The 16,444-nt window shown below is 42.9% G+C and overlaps 3 protein-coding genes across 3 annotated transcripts; 1 reads left to right on the top strand and 2 right to left on the bottom strand.

The window, feature by feature from the left end:
* Positions 1-3,591: 3,591 nt before the first annotated feature.
* On the bottom strand, positions 3,592-5,699 carry LOC129592567 (uncharacterized). Its single transcript, XM_055488634.1, has 3 exons — positions 5,528-5,699; positions 4,509-4,643; positions 3,592-3,969 (listed from the first exon to the last, which is right to left on the bottom strand). Exons 1-3 carry the CDS (start codon positions 5,571-5,573, stop codon positions 3,740-3,742), a joined length of 411 nt encoding a protein of 136 aa, XP_055344609.1. The 5' UTR covers positions 5,574-5,699; the 3' UTR covers positions 3,592-3,739.
* A 3,110-nt stretch (positions 5,700-8,809) lies between these two features.
* On the bottom strand, positions 8,810-9,388 carry LOC129592524 (uncharacterized). The gene is made up of 2 exons (XM_055488581.1): positions 9,111-9,388; positions 8,810-8,912 (listed from the first exon to the last, which is right to left on the bottom strand). Exons 1-2 carry the CDS (start codon positions 9,287-9,289, stop codon positions 8,810-8,812), a joined length of 282 nt encoding a protein of 93 aa, XP_055344556.1. The 5' UTR covers positions 9,290-9,388.
* Positions 9,389-11,545: 2,157 nt separating this feature from the next.
* Positions 11,546-12,798, top strand: LOC129592523 (uncharacterized). Its single transcript, XM_055488580.1, has 2 exons — positions 11,546-12,023; positions 12,297-12,798. The coding sequence occupies exons 1-2, from the start codon at positions 11,605-11,607 to the stop codon at positions 12,796-12,798; spliced, it is 921 nt and encodes a 306-aa protein (XP_055344555.1). The 5' UTR covers positions 11,546-11,604.
* Positions 12,799-16,444: the final 3,646 nt, after the last annotated feature.

Here is a 16,444-nt window from a genome sequence, read left to right as displayed (position 1 = left end):
CCCGTTACACGGGAACTCTATCCGAAGAATAAAGATTGTACACGGCTAGCGAATTGTTTCATGAGTGGTGCCAAGTTGTGGTATCGTGTGTATAAACAACCCTACCGACCTTTCCTCATGTGCACTGTAGGTACATCAGAATGGATTATTACTTATATATGAGCAGAAACGACCAAACCGGCAGACTGTAAATATGTTATGTTATTATTTAACTATGTAATATTTTATGTAAATATGTTATGTTAGCGTAAATATGTTATGTTTTTGAACTCACCATGTGCGCATAATGTAGTCACTTCATACCATTCTCACACATACTTCCAGAAAGAAACACAGAATCAAAAGTAATTGGTGAACGCATCATATTTTGTTTTATTTAAGAAATAAAATATTACGGCAGTAGTAATCTGCATAAGGAGAGTCATAGAATACAGATATCTTCCGCTTCTAGTGAACCCATGGAGAAGTTTGAGTAACCTCTAATGCCTTGCATTTCCAGTTGTAGCTGCATAAATTTTCTGCAGCTGGCCATTTCTTCTGGCATTAGGGGAACGTTCTCTGCCATTCTTGCAGCGGTTGGGCTTTCGTCCAGTTATAACTTGAGTCGTGATGATCACCTATGACAACGGTTCTAATGAAATTTGATTACATTATTCCACATTATTCCTTTACTCTGCGGCGCTCGACTCGTTGCCCTACGGAAAAAGGGCGGAGGCCTGCGTCCAATTGCCGTCGGAAATGTATACCGCCGCATCGCTGCCAAGGCGGTGGATACCCGAATTCGGCCAATTACATCGGAGATTCTCCAACCACACCAACTTGGTTGCGGTGTAAAGAGGGGAGTGGAAGGAATATTCACGCAGCTAGGGACTTTCTTCTTCAATATAGCAGTGGTGTTAAAGCCCTCCTTAAAATTGATTTTACCAACGCTTTCAACTGCGTTTCGCGCGAGGAAGTATTGCAGATAGCAGCCGACGTCATCCCGGAATATTACGCCTTTATTAAAATGTGTTACGGTGCACAGTCTTCGCTCTTTCTGGAAGAAACAGTCATTTCCTCGCAGTCCGGCGTACAGCAAGGGGATCCTCTCGGACCGGTTTTGTTTTGCTTGGTACTGCAGTTCATCATCTACAAACTGAACACTTACCTGAATGCGTGGTATATGGATGATGGGACGCTAGGAGGATCACCATCGGAAGTAATCCGTAACTTCCTGTTGCTGATAGAAGAAGCTAAAAAGATCGGCCTGGAAGTTATTATTGCGAAGTGCGAAGTTTTTCTGTGCGGGGGCACCGAAGCACAGCGTACATCGGCCGCTGACGACTTCTCCACATTATTCCCCGGAATAGCTGTAGTGACAGCTGGTAAACTGAATTTGCTCGGAACCCCTCTCTTACCAGCCGCCGTAACCCCGATGATCAACGAGAAGATCAGACAGTTGAGAATTATGTGCAGCCGCTTGCAGCTTATCCCTAAACACCGAGCGTTGTTCCTGTTGAAGAACTGCCTTGGAGTGCCAAAAATTGTGCACATATTGCGCACCTCCCTCGCATGGATGTTCCCACAAGAGTTGTACAGGCTGGACCAAGTATTTCGCGAGACGGCGGAGATCATCACCAATGTGAAGATGGACCACCCAACGTGGCTCCAGGCCTCCCTTCCCGTTCGTTTCGGTGGTTTGGGGATCAGACACACTGAGAAGCTAGCTCCTTCTGCCTACTTGGCATCGGCTTCCTCGTTGCACCCACTAATTTCCAGATTATGCCCGACACTGACGGCCACGGATGTCGTTACCGTCACGCGCGCCTGGAAGTTAGAAGCAGACACTGACGAACTTCCGGTGGAAGTTTTCCGACACGTCCAGAAAGCATGGGACACTCCCACGACACTGCAGACATTTTCAAGGCTGACCGCACTACGGACTTCACAGGAGGAAGTTGCGCATCTTAAGGCGGTATCAGTCCCGGAAGCAGGCTTGTGGATCCATGCATTACCGGCAGCTTGCCTTGGTAATCTGTTAGATGACAACGCTTTTCGCATAAGTGTCGCGCTGCGTTTGGGAGCACCGATCGTCACTCCACACGTATGCGTTTGTGGTGGGCTGGTCGACGAGTTCGGCCGGCACGGACTTCGCTGTAAACGGTCTGCTGGAAGATTACCACGACACGACGGAATCAGCGCGGATTTCACCCGGGGCCTAAAATCAGCTGGCTTTCCTTCGAGAATGGAACCAAAAGGTTTATCCTTGAAAGATAAGAAGAGGCCGGATGTGATCACCCTCATTCCGTGGAAGCGCGGAAAACCGCTGGCAGTGGATGTTACCTGCGTGGACACGCTGGCAGCCTCGTATATCGACCGCACTTCGTGAATGCCGGCGCAGGAGCCGAACTCGCTGAAAAAAAGAAACTAGCGAAACACGCTTGGATGCAAACAAGATACGATTTCGTTGCCGCAGCTTTCGAAATTGACGGACCTTTTGGAGACGGTACTAAAAAGCTGGTAGAAACGGTTGGAAACGGTATTGCGGCTTCAACTGGCCAAAAGCGGGCGAAAGAGTTTTTTAAACAGCGAATATCTATGCAAATACAACGGGGAAACGCGATTTGTGTAATGGGTACGATCCCCGACCAGGATAGCATAGAGGAAGTGTTTCTTTTGTAAATGCTGTTTTGTTCTGGTGCAAGTTTGCACTCGTACCATGATACTTATTAAAGGTTCTCGTACGATAAAATTTGAAAGGCACAATGAAGCACCTGCAGAAAATCAATTAATCACACAAGTCATTTCGCCAGGCGCACAGCGATGACCAAGCGGTAGTACCATCGAGAAGTAATGGCTTCTAGTAGTTCAGATTTTGTTTTGAATTTCCATACTGGTTATTGCTGCTATGATACGGAATAGTGGAGAGCGGGAACAATCATAGCTTCTGTCTGGACAGTTAGATGGCCTGCGGTAAAGGTCATGAAAGTATGGTCAGAACATATACCACAATGTGTTGTGCCACACAAAAGAAACCAGCTTATTTTTGCGAACGTATGATTTTGCGAATAAGATTATTTACATATTGCGATTCGTATTGACTGTTAGTGTGTTACCAACAACCAAGAACTTACTATAGGTAGAAGACTGGGAAGCGACTCTGCAACGGTCGACTACGTCATCACTGTCGCATACAGAATGCACTGGTGTGCTATTGCTTACCATAGGCCCACAGATTTTTTTGTCCCTTTTTAAAGATATTCTCAGTTCCTTTCACCTCTAAAGTTTTCTGATATTTTAACAGATCATACCAAATTTAGAAACCCAAACATGATGGGCTAGAAATAGAAGAGAAAAGAAATATGCTGAGAAAACTGACAAAAACCGTAAAAAACGCGCATCTGTCACCATGGCAGCCGCCCTCCCGTGTATGCGAGAGTGATGACGTCAAACGGTAGGTTACCAGTCCTCCTCACACTATAGTAAGTACTTGCAACAACCTATGTATCTGATGCAATACAAAATTCTGCACCGTATTCCTGTGCTACAAGAACCAGAACAATTTTAAAGTTATCCAGTAGCATGGCTCAAGTTTATGCTGATAATTATACCAAAACCGAGTACAGAGTATATACTCCTGTTCATTAGGGAACTATTAATAAAGCGAACAGCATTAACAAGGCAAACAGCATATCCCGTAGCACGGATTAAGACGGATGTTGATAATTATACCAAAAGTGAAGAGATTTATGCCTGCTTTTCAGGGAACCATCAATAAGGCGGACATCATGACAGTGAAGGAGAGCCAGCAAACGGTGGGACGATGTGCTGGCGCAAGCATCGCGTTGACCTGGTCTGTTGTGTATGCCCACTCCGCATTGCATCCATCGGTGTTACAGTAGCACGTCAAATGCGAACGTGAGCCGATGCCGGAGCAGCCCAGTTTTTGTTCGGCGGTTATCCGCCAACAGGTGCGATATGGCTCTATGTCTGCAAAATATCTTCATTACAAAGTACTTATTTGATTCTGTCCATGCGTCCGTATTGATAAAATGAAATGAACGGTGAACGTCGGTTCCCGGTCCAAGTCACTATTCACTAAGCTAATCCACAATTCAACGACCGAGATAGTGCTGACTGGACGGACCGACAATATTTGCTTCTTTGTGAAATCGTTGACCAAATATTTCGTCGAATCGAATTCTGTGAGCGACAGCTTACATTTCGGTGCGGTTCTTTGTTCAACTGCTGTTCTCTGAGAAATCGTTTTGATTTTCCTTAGTCTCTACGGAATATTTTTATTTTTTTTATTTTTGACGTTCAGCCGAATGTCACCAGCAAATCGTCGATGTTGAGCAGAAATTCAAAAGACTCGCCGATCGTCGATTTGCCACTTTAGCAAAACATCGGACAAGGGTTTGTCGGTCATAAAAAAGGGGGGGTTGACCGATCGGTTACCAAAATAGTGACAAGCAAACTGCCGGCGTGGAAATTGTAGTACAGTGAACCACTGCCGCCAACTGTTTTACCTTGTGCGTTTGTTGATTTCTTGGTAAATTTCACCATGCACACTTCACCCAGTTCGCATGTTTCCACTCTGGAGAAGATGTTCCCCGTCGACAAATGCAGGAATACATAGCACTGTAGAGCACTTACTTCCATGCCTTCAATAAAAAGGTTCATTTCGGAATCCGTCGGTTTTTAAACTCTTGGCTGAACCTATCTAAGCAAGCTTACACAGAGCGTAACAACTTATTAAGATAAAGTATTAAATCAAGTTTACTTATTTTAATTAACTGGCTTTAACACTCTATATTTGCATTTATCTGTACACGAAGGTTTCTTCTGTTTCGCGGAGGCGAAGTCATTGGGTTCACCTCAAGCTGGTGTGAAATGGCCTGTTATTCACAAAAAAAGGTTTTTTACACTTTGTTCTTGCCTTTCATTCAGCAACCCAAGAAAAACGTAAATTATTCTGATGATCAGAAAAAATGCTTCGCTGAATGTTTTGGCTGCATAGGCTAAATTGCGCTGCCATACCAGGAGGCTGCCATTTGTTGATTAGCCGGAAGCGGTTTGAATTAATAGTTTAAAAGCTTAGACTTCATTGATTTCAACAAAATGTTTGAAAAAGTTGAAAGAACATAAATTTTCCGAAGAATTCAGGGTCGGTAGTATGAAATCCAAGGCCAGGGCGGGGTTGCATGAATTTTTCAGTGATTAAACAAGCCTCACAGACACACGGACGAGTGCGAGCAGTAATTAAAATAAAACCTCTGTTAAGTCTAACTTCGACATTGTACTGCGTATTTTACTGAATTTTTGCAGAGGATTGGCACCTATTACATACACTGTACACAGTCCAGTTTAATCTCAGTAATCTGGCAATGATGAGTATTTGAATCAACAATTGCGGGGTATTTGCTTGTTTTTCGGCAGTGAGCGATGAAGAAGAAAAATAAAAACGTTTTACCCTTAGTTAGTATTTAACAGCCTAAATCAAACTGCTGGAAAGGGGAAAATCAAAGAAAGTAAATATCGTACCTACCGTAGACTGCGAAATACAGGAGGCCAAAAACTACAATCGACCGCATTTTCCGTAACAGCAGAACGCTATTCACTTTTGCAACTTTACAAACAAAAATATTTGCGCGCAATACTGGTTCCGAAAATACGCTCGCTTTTAAAGAAATGCAAGCACCAGGCAAAGCGCTTCTTAATCTGAGCACTTCCAGTCAAAAACGTTATTCTCACCACATATGAAGTCGCAGAGATTTATAACTGATTTTGCTATTTTTAGACGGCACGAGGAGCTAATGCCGGAGTGATGTTTCAGTATAGTGTTGTTGGATGTTGGCTTGCTTTCCCGTTAGTTATGGTTCTGTGTTTCACTCGTTGCGCCAGCTAAATGTTTAGCTTGTCCGTTTTTAGACACCGCGTAACTGCTTGGTACAGCAGGGCAAATTAGTCGTTCTTGGCTTAGGCCCGGTTTGTCTTTCAGTTTGCAATGGAGCGGATTAACAGAGCCTAAATACTAGAGCGGAATACTTTTTGCAGTAGAGCCCTACATTTTTTTATTGACCGGAGCGCAGCGAAGGTCTTCCTAATTCACTTGTGACTTGTGAGTGCTTTGCTTCACTTGTGTCCGTTACGGAAGTTCAAGCTATGCCGTCATTCTGGACCATTCGGATGGCGTCACGGCTAAATACAACAGTTTTGTGTTGCCGTTAGTGAAGTTTCGGCAATGAAGTCGTTGCTTCACATCGGTAGCATCACTGGACTGTACAGGTGTTCTAAAGTGCATTCGGGCTCATTTCGCAGTACTATAAGTGCGCTGCAATAAAAGTTCTTAGACTGAATTAACATCGTTTTGCAAAAGATATCAAAAAGACTATGTTGCAGCGTACATACGTCCGGCAGAGCCACGTTTGGTAGTGAGCATCTAAGAAGTCACTAAAAGACCTAATTTGATAAAAGTTACTTGTTTCAAAGGCCATACATGCAGTAGAACCGTATCCGCAGCAGGGTAATCCAAATAAAGTAGACTCTATAGCAGATCGTTTCCCATTCTCTTACCCATTTCTTGATCCTTGGTCGCCGTACCCGACATATGTTGTGCTCTGACTTTTATCTTGCATGGCATCTTGCATGGCTGATCATGATGCACGGCAAATGTAATTATAAAATAATTATTTCAATCGTATTAGTTTTTTGTAATTCAGTTATTGAGTACAGTGTTTCAGAACCTCACTAAATATTGAGATATTGCCGTAAATTTGTTATTGCGATAATGCCGATAACTGTTTTACAGTGGCCGTATTTTTAAACGCCAATATAGGCGCATAATACAAGCCACAAAGTAAATGTTCATTTATTGGCTTTAACGCCTCTTGATTAAACTTGTACAGTGAAATGACGTTGAAACTCAGAAGGCGACAGAGTATAACGCTCGCACGCCATCAGAACATAACCTTTAAGGACAATGGGCAAAAGCTCAACAGTTTTTCGGGCTATGGTGGCTGCATTTTGGGAATAAGATTGTTGCGACTCGTATATCGAACAAACTACCGTTGACACACTGCAAAATTCAGCACTACAAAAGCCAGAAAATTTGTCAGTTTATCCAGTAGCACTGGTCAAGATGGATGTTGAATAAAATAAAACAGAATGAAATCCAATTAAATAAACCAGAACTGAATAAAATCTCCAACTGTTCTTTAGGGAACCAATAATAAGTCATACAACATGGCAGTGAAGGAGAGCCAACAGATGGAGGGACGGTGTGCTGGCGCGAGCATCGCGTTGCACTCCTCCGCTGTGTACAAGCTTGTCCGGTAATTTCTGCCGGTTCAATACAGCGAAGTATACAAATTTGCGTGTTACGCCAAACTCTATGCTACGGCGCGCCACGCCCCACTGCTTAAATACGTAACACGCATCTGGCTGGCAGGTGGCTTGGTGCACGCCAGGTAATTTAATGAGAATAACAGTAACTGCCTGGCTGAAGGTGGTTAGAAAACGGTCGGTGTAGTAATGGGCAATCTATCTGCGGAGCGCATTTAGGCAACCCGATAAGAGGTAGTGACGTGGCCATCATTTTAAGCGCAAATTTCGCGCTAGCTGTACCTTTACGACAGAAATTGCCGGACAAGCTTTTACATCCACTCCGCATTGCGTCCGTCAGTGTTACATAAGCACCTCACCTCCAAGCCTGTGCCGATGCCGTAGCAGTCCATTTTCGTCTGGGCGGTGGCCTGTATACAGGTGCGGTACGTCTCTACGCCTGCCAAATATCTTAAGTAATATCTTATCTCGTATTTAATTTTGTGCATGCTAAAATATTTTGCCAAAACCATTTCGTGACCTTTCGGTTCTTCTCTTATGTTTATTTCTGCTTTTTCTTAGATATCTTATTGTCTTCTCCTTCTCGAAAACTCTTATGTCATTCAGCCGAATGTCATCAGCAAATCTTCGGTATTTAGCAGATAGGTAGTCATTTAAAAGCTGTTGATTTTCGCTTTTTTGTTGCAATAAACTATCGGGTAAGAGTTTTGTCGGTCAGAAAGTATTCGTTACTGGCCGGCGGTCAGTCACCAAGATAGTGCCACTGGCCAGTAAACTGTCGAGTTGCTTCAGCTGGAAATTACAGTACTTGTTTACTGTAGTAAACTGTATCATATCCGCCAGTTGTTATACCGTACCTTGTCCGTCTGTCGCTTTGTTGGTGTAGGCAAATCTCACCATGCACACCTCACCCAGTGCGCAGGTTTCCACTCCGGACTTGACGTAACCCGTCGGCACGCTCAGGGATACATAGCACTGCAGAGCGCTAACTGTTGGCTGGAAAAGAAGGTTTGTTTTTGTATCCGGAGGATTTCCAGCTTTGGCTTATCCTGTGTAAGGAGGCTTACGTACATGGAGCGTAAGAACTTATTAAGATAAAGAGCCAATTCAGTTCCCCTTGTTTCGCCTGCGATAATGTTTAAAGTACGAGAACGAGTGTCCAGTGGGCGAACCGTAGAAATTAAAATTCTTTCAGGTGCGAGGTTAAGGCCTATTACCACCTCAATTCAATTCAGGTTTCACACGAAGCTGATGAGATAATACGGTAACGGAACCGTTTTAAATCAGGTAATTAAGTTAAATCTTTTTATATTTGTCTATGTGAGAGGTTATTGACGCCATATATAGAACTGGACAGCCTAAAACTAAACTTCTAGAAAGTAAACAACACAAAGAATATAATTACAGTTCACGTCGTACAGAGGGTGATTTCGCAATATGCTTCCACTCTACTCATAAATTTATTATAATCTCCGCTGCATTGACTTTATTTTAATATTTGCTCCATCTGAAAGCCCTTCTTCTCTGCCATCAACTCCACACGATAACGCCAGAAAAGAAGTATTTGACGGCTCAGGGTAATTGAAATACTAGACAAAGATCGGCGCGCGACTGTTAACAAACCGCGAAGCGACGCTGCATACTTGCGATACAAAATTCTTTTAAAAATCCCATTCGTTCCAAAATCCATTGATGTTTAGTCCGGTGGGTTGCTCGGCCACAAGCCCTTCGGAATGTTTCGGATGCCGCGAAGCTAGCCGCTGGCAGGTTTCTTTGGAAGTATGTGCGGGAGAGAGTCCTGATGCAGTACTACCTTCCTTTCTTCACCTGGATAGACACGGGGGAAGTCTGCTTGCACCAATGGCTCTAACACGTTTTGTATGTAGAGATCGGCGGTTATTTTAGGAGTGGGAGGAATGAACCGGATCACTGTTAGGCCACGATAAAAAATTCCGGCGATAAACATAACACCTAGTGGTTTTTTAACTTTGCAAAATTTTATCAAATTTTCGGGATTTTTGGATCCTTTAAACTAGTAGCAGATCTTTCTTCGCTTGCCCGTATAATCAAGATAGACTCATGCTTCGTCGATTAAAATGATGTGCAGTAAATTTCGCTGGTTCAGAAATTTGGCAAATCGGGGACTACGAGAAACACGCTGTTTTGCCTGCTTATTGGATAGGGGATGTACTTTGACTCTTTTACGTACTTTAGCTTCAATATCCTGAAGAACAATCTTCGATATCATGTACTAGGATGTCCTAAATTTCCTTGCCAACTGACTCTGAGGCGGTGGATTCGGTGTTGAGATAACCCTCTTGACTTCGGCGATGAGGGACTTTGTGGGAACTTTGGGTAGGCACTGAGTTTCTCGGCGTTTTACAGGCGAAACATTCCCTTCACTCTCGGGCCCATAAAGTTTCAAGATCTTATTCACTGTAGTATGAGAAATAGCGATCCCTTTGCTCATCAAACACTCGGCGATTTTTTTGTGGCTTTTACAATTTGTTGATAGCGCCGGCACACGGTACCTTGTTTTTAAATCGGTTTTTCGTGCCATGTTTATCGCTCGAACTAAACAAATTATATTGAACAATTAGGCACACTTTATCCCACAAGACTAGTTGCCAAACAGATTAAAAGAATAGAAAGGGAAATTTTCGGGAATATTTTCCCGTGCTGGAAGCATATTGCGAAATCACCCTCTGTACCTACCAAAGCTGCCGAAACTTACGAGTGCCAAAACGGCGACCGATCGCATTTTTCCGTAACTCATTCAGCATGATGCTAAACACATTTGTGAATCTATAAACAAAACAATTGCGAAAAACCGCCTTTGAAAATTTGCTTGCCTTCAATTATTATTTTTTGTGGGTCGTGGTTAAGAAATATGGATGTCAGTATATATTCTTTGCCATCTGCTGTGATTCGGTGTTTAACTCGTTACGGCAATTCAACTTCTCCATGTTTAAGCACTGCGAAGGCCAACAGGCTAATCTTACCTGCCTCTACGCACTTTGCAGGAGGTAACGAGCTTATTCGTCTGATACGGTGAGCGCTTACTGTTTTATGGAATATTTTCTATTCATACGTTAACAGACGGCAGCCTTTCTCGGATGCAACGCTGCGCTATATGAGGAGAATTCATGCTACGCAAGCGTCAAGCGTGCAAACCTGAAGTATCATTCAACGGCTACTGTACCCGGCTTTATTGTAGAGTCTGGACGTTGAGTCGGTTGTCATGAGGCGCAAAGGCATTCTGTCAATGTTTCTTCGAGGCCCTCGGCAAAATTTGAATATTGTGGGAAGAAAATCTTGAGCACATCTTGAGGATATGACATAAATTTAAAAATCTGTGTATCGAGCCATCAGGTGATAAGCTTTCTGTAGATTATTCGAATTGTCATCATCTCAGTAATAATAATGAAGTTAATGTAATAATGATGTAATAATGTTAAGTTAATGTAATCATAGTGAAGTTATTGTATTCCTGCAACGGGGCAGCACCCCGTTACAGCGGTGAACAAAAAGAAGGCACGGTGGAAAACAATGATAACTGAGGTGGTTGACAAAATGATAACAGCGACAACATCCAGACAGAAAGAACACTGTGTCAACCGAACGAAAGCATCTAGTATCGTCAGCTTTTTTTAGCAGTAGACGTTTATCAGTTATTTCTGTCTCGCATAATATCAAGAAAATTACTATCTTCCAGTCTTGGAAAGCTGGTACTCTCAGGCGCTTTTTATTGTTTATGGCAAAGGTATCGGCATGGACGTCATGGAACTGGAAGCGGATGTAGCTGCATACTGCAACATTACACAAAAGGAAGCAGCACTATTCTGGGTGCACGGCAAAACGATCGCAGAATAAATGAATGTTACACAGCGTGCAGTGCTTACGTCACGTAATGGATCCAGTTGAACACAACACATCCCCTTACGACAATGTGGAGCATTCTGTAGTGTTCTCACTCCACCCGCGCTTATTATTGTGTCCTATAATATTATTAGATCGCCTTTCGCCGTATCCACAAACAAAGGAACAAACCAATGTCCGCGTTGAAATGGGACCAGCAAGTACTCACTGTAGCTGGAAGTCACGGTACCAAGAAATTTCTGGAGCATATCAGCATCCTCAAGCTGGTTATATGGTTATTGATGTACGCATTCGACGTTTACTTCCACAACCTGTCAAGTAGTGTAGCTTGCAACAGACATACAACGCTATTCTGTATATTACTTTATTATATCACGACTGTTGTTTCAACTATCAAGGATAATGTCTTCGACAAACATTACGTCCCTTAACGTCTCTACGCGGCCCGCCGCACTGTCGGTGTCGATGGTTGTTTTAGATAGAACGTCGGTGATCGTATGGTTCACGGTCACTTTACTAATCTGTATTGCCGGGACCTTGAGTTCCGGCTGCTTGATCACCGCGTTCTGCGTCCAGAAGCATATGCGCCGTGCATCGACCTTCTTGATCGGCTATCTGCTCTGCTTGGATCTGCTTAACACCGCGATATTCATGCCGATGTCGTTCGTTGTTTTGCTGATGTCGCAGCTGGGTCGGCAGTTTCAGGCGGATGACGTCTGTGAAGTGTCCATCTTTTTTCTAGTGATGCTTAATTGTACTTCCAACTGGGCGGGAGCGTTCGTGGCGGTTAGCCGTTTCGTCGCCATATTTATTCCGCATAAGTATGTCGTATGCCATTCTGAGTCCTGAGTCTATGATTATTTAATTTCGCGCAAAGGAGAACTTCACACTATTTATTGATTTTATTAAATTTTCAAGCCTGAGAGAGATATACTGAATTCCTTCTGTTTTAGCCTTACATTGGTCGGCGTAATTAATTTATGCTTTAAGAAAGCATTGAAAATTAAAACCTTGCACTGCCGTTAACTAAAGTGCTCTTGCAGTGTGGATTTCACGTCCATTAAAGCACGCAAATAATTGTTAATTTCTTTAAGATACGAACAGTGGATGAAGCGGAAGTCCCTCGTGGTAATGGTGGCCATCAGCTGTGCTTTTGGGCTACTCGTGTCCGTCCCTCCGCTACGGAACCAGGGCGGATACTTTGGGCGCTTCTATCCGTTGGGTAATTGCGCTATGGGCACCAAGGAAGGTCCCTTGGCCAGTATGTTCGTCGCTATCGGCAGCACTATACCAACAGTGATCCAGGGGATATTCTACGCCGCTCTGGTGGTGCAGATGGCATTCAGTCAGCGTATACGTAAATCACCGGTCATATCGACCGATGCCGCCCTGACGCGTACCGACAACGTTCAACAGCGGCGTCGCACGGTGGGGCGCATGCTAATTGTGTCGTATCTGTGGTATCTGGTGTGTTTCATCCCAGTGCCAGTTATCCTCACATATTACCCGGCAGTATTCAGGATACCCACGGCGTTCATCTGGCTGAAGACGGTGCAGCTCTGTGGATTTGCCGGAACACCGGTACGAAAGGCATAGCAGTGTGTGATGCAGTAGGGTGCCCTTCCGCATGGCGTACGGAAAATTAGTAACACCCTAAATCAAGAAAAGGCTATAGGCTAAGCAGACAAACCGTCAACTATCAAACAGACCTAGGTCTGGTCACAAGACCAGCATCAGAGTAAAAAAACTGTTCCTTGTTCACGACTACGACAGCCAAGCCTTAACAAGTCTGGCCAGTAATTAGACAAATACCCGGATATACAATATTTTTCTGAAAGCAGTAAACACATGCCGCATACGCAAAAACCCACAAAATACTCAGTACATCTTCAATTTGCAGTTTATATTCCTTCTTCTGAGTGCAGAATACCGGGACGCTGTTCGATGTCTCTTCTACGGCCAACCGGGCCTCGTGCAACCCTCCAGTCAGAACCTGCCGTCCGGACAACAGTTGGCTCTGCGCACACGAACCGCAACACTTACACAATAATGCAAGATACTTATCGTTTTTCTATCTTTTAATTTACTTTTATGCTGGATTACTTTACTTTCATACTTCAAACCTAAATCATTACTTAGGTAAGGTTATACACGTACCATGGAAAACAGTGGTTTTCATACAGTTAACGCCATTTCCCATTGATTTTGAGGAAACGCATCTCACTAATTTCAGACTAATTTTTCAGCGGCTTGCAAACAGCACACTTCTTATTTGGATTTTTGTACAAATTTGTTGCGTATCCTTTTTCTTTCCTTTTGCTTGGAGGGCAATTGCCGAATTTATTGCATTATGAAACTGTAAAATTTCAAAATAGTTGTATAATGTTGTATTTAAGCTTAATACAACATTATCATTTTATGTACAGATATTTAAGCTGGTGATTTTTCCGAAGAAAGAATACCGTAATCAAATGGGAGTTGGTAATGACATACGAGACATCGATCACTCCAGTTCTTAAAAATCACATTTTACAACAGAGGAAAATAATAGAAAACGAAAGATATGTGGATACTACAGTAATCAATGAACGCCCTTTATGCGCTTTTCAAAATTTTGCTTTTTTGGTTGGCTTCTTTTTGCATTATATACTGCCCAGTGAGCGCCAACTAAGGGAAAGAGTGTACGTATACAGACAGATCATACGAGAACCGTAGGTGTGCGATTGCAAGCGTTGCCAATAGTTTACCGGAAGTGCTCGGCTGACTTCTAAAATGTAGCCGCACACTGCGGTTTTTACATTCAATAAACTCGATCCGTTGACTGTCACCGAATCACCGACAACCTGCGTAAAATTCTGAGGGGAGTGTGGTTTTCCACGAATCGGAGAATCGATGTTGCTATAAATGGCGCTGGAAACGCAAGTACCGGCACAACCGATTGTGTTCAAGATAAGTAATAACAACAGAGAAAACTGTCTGCAAGCTCATTTTCTGAACAAAGTTTTCGGAAATTAATTACTTGAAAAGGTAGCGCGTCATTGTATGTACAGCAGTGAAATACAGGAAATTTCAATTTGGGCGCTATGTGTCGGTATTCTTTCTATGCTCTGCTTTCCTATCGTGAGCATAAATTCAGTATAATCCTTTAGAAAATCCCGAAACGCGCACGGTAACGCAGTGGCTGCATGAGATGATCTGGAAGATTAATTTCCGGTTAGCCTGCCATTTCGTGACGAGAATTTCTACGAATTTCAGCGGATCCCCTTTAATACACGACTGCACGCTGGATCAACGTATTAACAATGCGTAGCTCAAGCACAATTACAATCCACTTACAACTCGTTCACAAAGCGTCGATCATAGTGCAAATCGCAAGTGTTCGTATCATTCTTTGTTGTGAAAGCAATTATTTTCTTTAATTATTTGTTGTGTCTGCTGTGTCTGCTTTTTAACCTCCACTGAAAAAGAACTTTTGTACACAAAGAGAAAAAACGCTAGCAAGAGGAAATTTACGTAACATGTGGAACACTACGCTCAAGATCAATACAACGATTAACCACCAGGATTCGCTTCAAATCATCGTCAACTACGTTTCGATTGCCGTGACTCCGCTAGAAATTGCCTACGTGCTGTTAATTCTCATGGTATTCCTCACGCATAAACAGCTTATCACGCCATTTAATATATATTTAATCAACATTCTCTTGGTATACGTGATGACCTTTCTGCTAAAATTGGTCAGTCTATTCAACCTCATAATCAGCGGCCAAACAACAGCAAATGGACGGTTCTGGTGCGGCTGGGATATCTCGAACAAACAGGTCAGCGACCCGATGTGCATCGACATGCAGTATCTGCTGGCACTGACCCGAGTGTGGGCCGTGACCTTTCCGATTCTTACCGTGTTCATCACACAAAGCGTTTGGCGGTAATCTTGTCCGTTATCATCCATTTGTTGTTGTTAGCAACGCGAGGGCCGCATTTTATTCTCGCCATTGTGGAACATGCAGGAGAAAATGGGAAACCGTGTGCGATTCCACGCTACCGCATTCTTAAGGGTTGTAAGTTTCTTTACGTCAGCTGGTCTGGTGTTCGTGTTCGCAGCGGCGCCGTACGTGTTGATTATGCGACGCATCAAACGCTCAGAAGCCGCCAGAGCCAGGCCTGGTAAGAGGGACAGCAATGCATAAAATGTGTAATCTAAAACCTCAGTATCAGAATAAAACGGGTAATACTAATTAATGTTACTGGTACTGGTAGTGTTACTGTTAGTGGTACAATATAATGGTACTGGCACTGGTACTGGTAGTAAAAATGATACTGTTACTGGTAGTGGTACTGGTTGTGGTAGTGGCATCACGTAATGGTACTGGTACTGTTATTGGTACTGTGAAAAATAAATTTTATTAGGATATGTCGTTAAATTTTGGAGAACAACTTCATATAACATCGTTGCCGTATAGCACCCGTTGACCTTTTACAAATTTCGGTTAAACAATTTTGAAAAGTTTTTAATGTTTTAGTGCAGTTCTTATGTTTTAATGTGCCACTTTTGTCACCTGACATGTACACAATCATTTATGAACTGTAAGTCAGCTTCAGCGAAATGTAATTATCGCGCAAAGGGGCAAATACAGTATATCTGCAAAAACATCCGGAAAATAAAAAATTGTTTGCCCGATCACAATATGACATTACAAAATTATAAGCACTAAGAATTCTTCGCAGTTCAGTTAAATCTAAATTGCTGGGATTTTTGGAGCTGCTCGTTCACAACCACCACTGCTGATTAGTTCGCCATTCCATCGTACGAGTATAATTATTTCAAGACATGGACGGGGACAGACTTCTTGATATCTTGTCTGATGATGACGACATCACCGCTTACTTCAAATCTTATAGTGACATTGCTTTGGCGTTATACCAATCATTTCAGCAACCAACCATTTTGGTGTTATTATTGCATTTAATGTTACTGCATTCAAATATCTGTCATCAGGCCTGTAACTCTTGTTGTCTCTTGAAAGTAAAAGCACTTCAGTCGCTTTCTAACTGACCTATGAGCTGCCGCTTCGAATAGAGTTGTTAGTAATTTTTTTAACGCACCTCGCATTTGCTTAGGAAAATGTTATGGTCTTATAATACTTCTCTACGGTCTGGCATTTTGATGAGATGACCACTTAAGAAATATTTCCCGGAGAAAGATTATCTTAATGGTTTAGTCAAACGGTTCTCTTAGAGC

Source organism: Paramacrobiotus metropolitanus, unplaced genomic scaffold, assembly GCF_019649055.1.
Source record: "Paramacrobiotus metropolitanus isolate TYO unplaced genomic scaffold, Prichtersi_v1.0 Parri_scaffold0000053, whole genome shotgun sequence".
In the NCBI taxonomy this organism is placed as follows: Eukaryota; Metazoa; Tardigrada; class Eutardigrada; order Parachela; family Macrobiotidae; genus Paramacrobiotus; species Paramacrobiotus metropolitanus.
Note: the sequence above shows the minus strand (reverse complement) of the source record. Positions and strands in the feature narration are given on the sequence as shown.

Excerpts from the sequence above, each read along its gene's own strand:
- LOC129592567 (XM_055488634.1), bottom strand. The coding sequence starts at position 5,573 with ATGCGGTCGATTGTAGTTTTTGGCCTCCTGTATTTCGCAGTCTACG. Across the intron at positions 4,644-5,527 it reads CCTGTATTTCGCAGTCTACG|GCATGGAAGTAAGTGCTCTA; the intron begins GTAGGTACGATA and ends TTTTTATTGAAG. Across the intron at positions 3,970-4,508 it reads GAAATCAACAAACGCACAAG|ACATAGAGCCATATCGCACC; the intron begins GTAAAACAGTTG and ends GATATTTTGCAG.
- LOC129592524 (XM_055488581.1), bottom strand. The coding sequence starts at position 9,289 with ATGTTTATCGCCGGAATTTTTTATCGTGGCCTAACAGTGATCCGGTTC. Across the intron at positions 8,913-9,110 it reads CTGCATCAGGACTCTCTCCC|TATTTCAATTACCCTGAGCC; the intron begins GCACATACTTCC and ends ATCTTTGTCTAG.
- LOC129592523 (XM_055488580.1), top strand. The coding sequence starts at position 11,605 with ATGTCTTCGACAAACATTACGTCCCTTAACGTCTCTACGCGGCCCGCC. Across the intron at positions 12,024-12,296 it reads GCCATATTTATTCCGCATAA|ATACGAACAGTGGATGAAGC; the intron begins GTATGTCGTATG and ends AATTTCTTTAAG.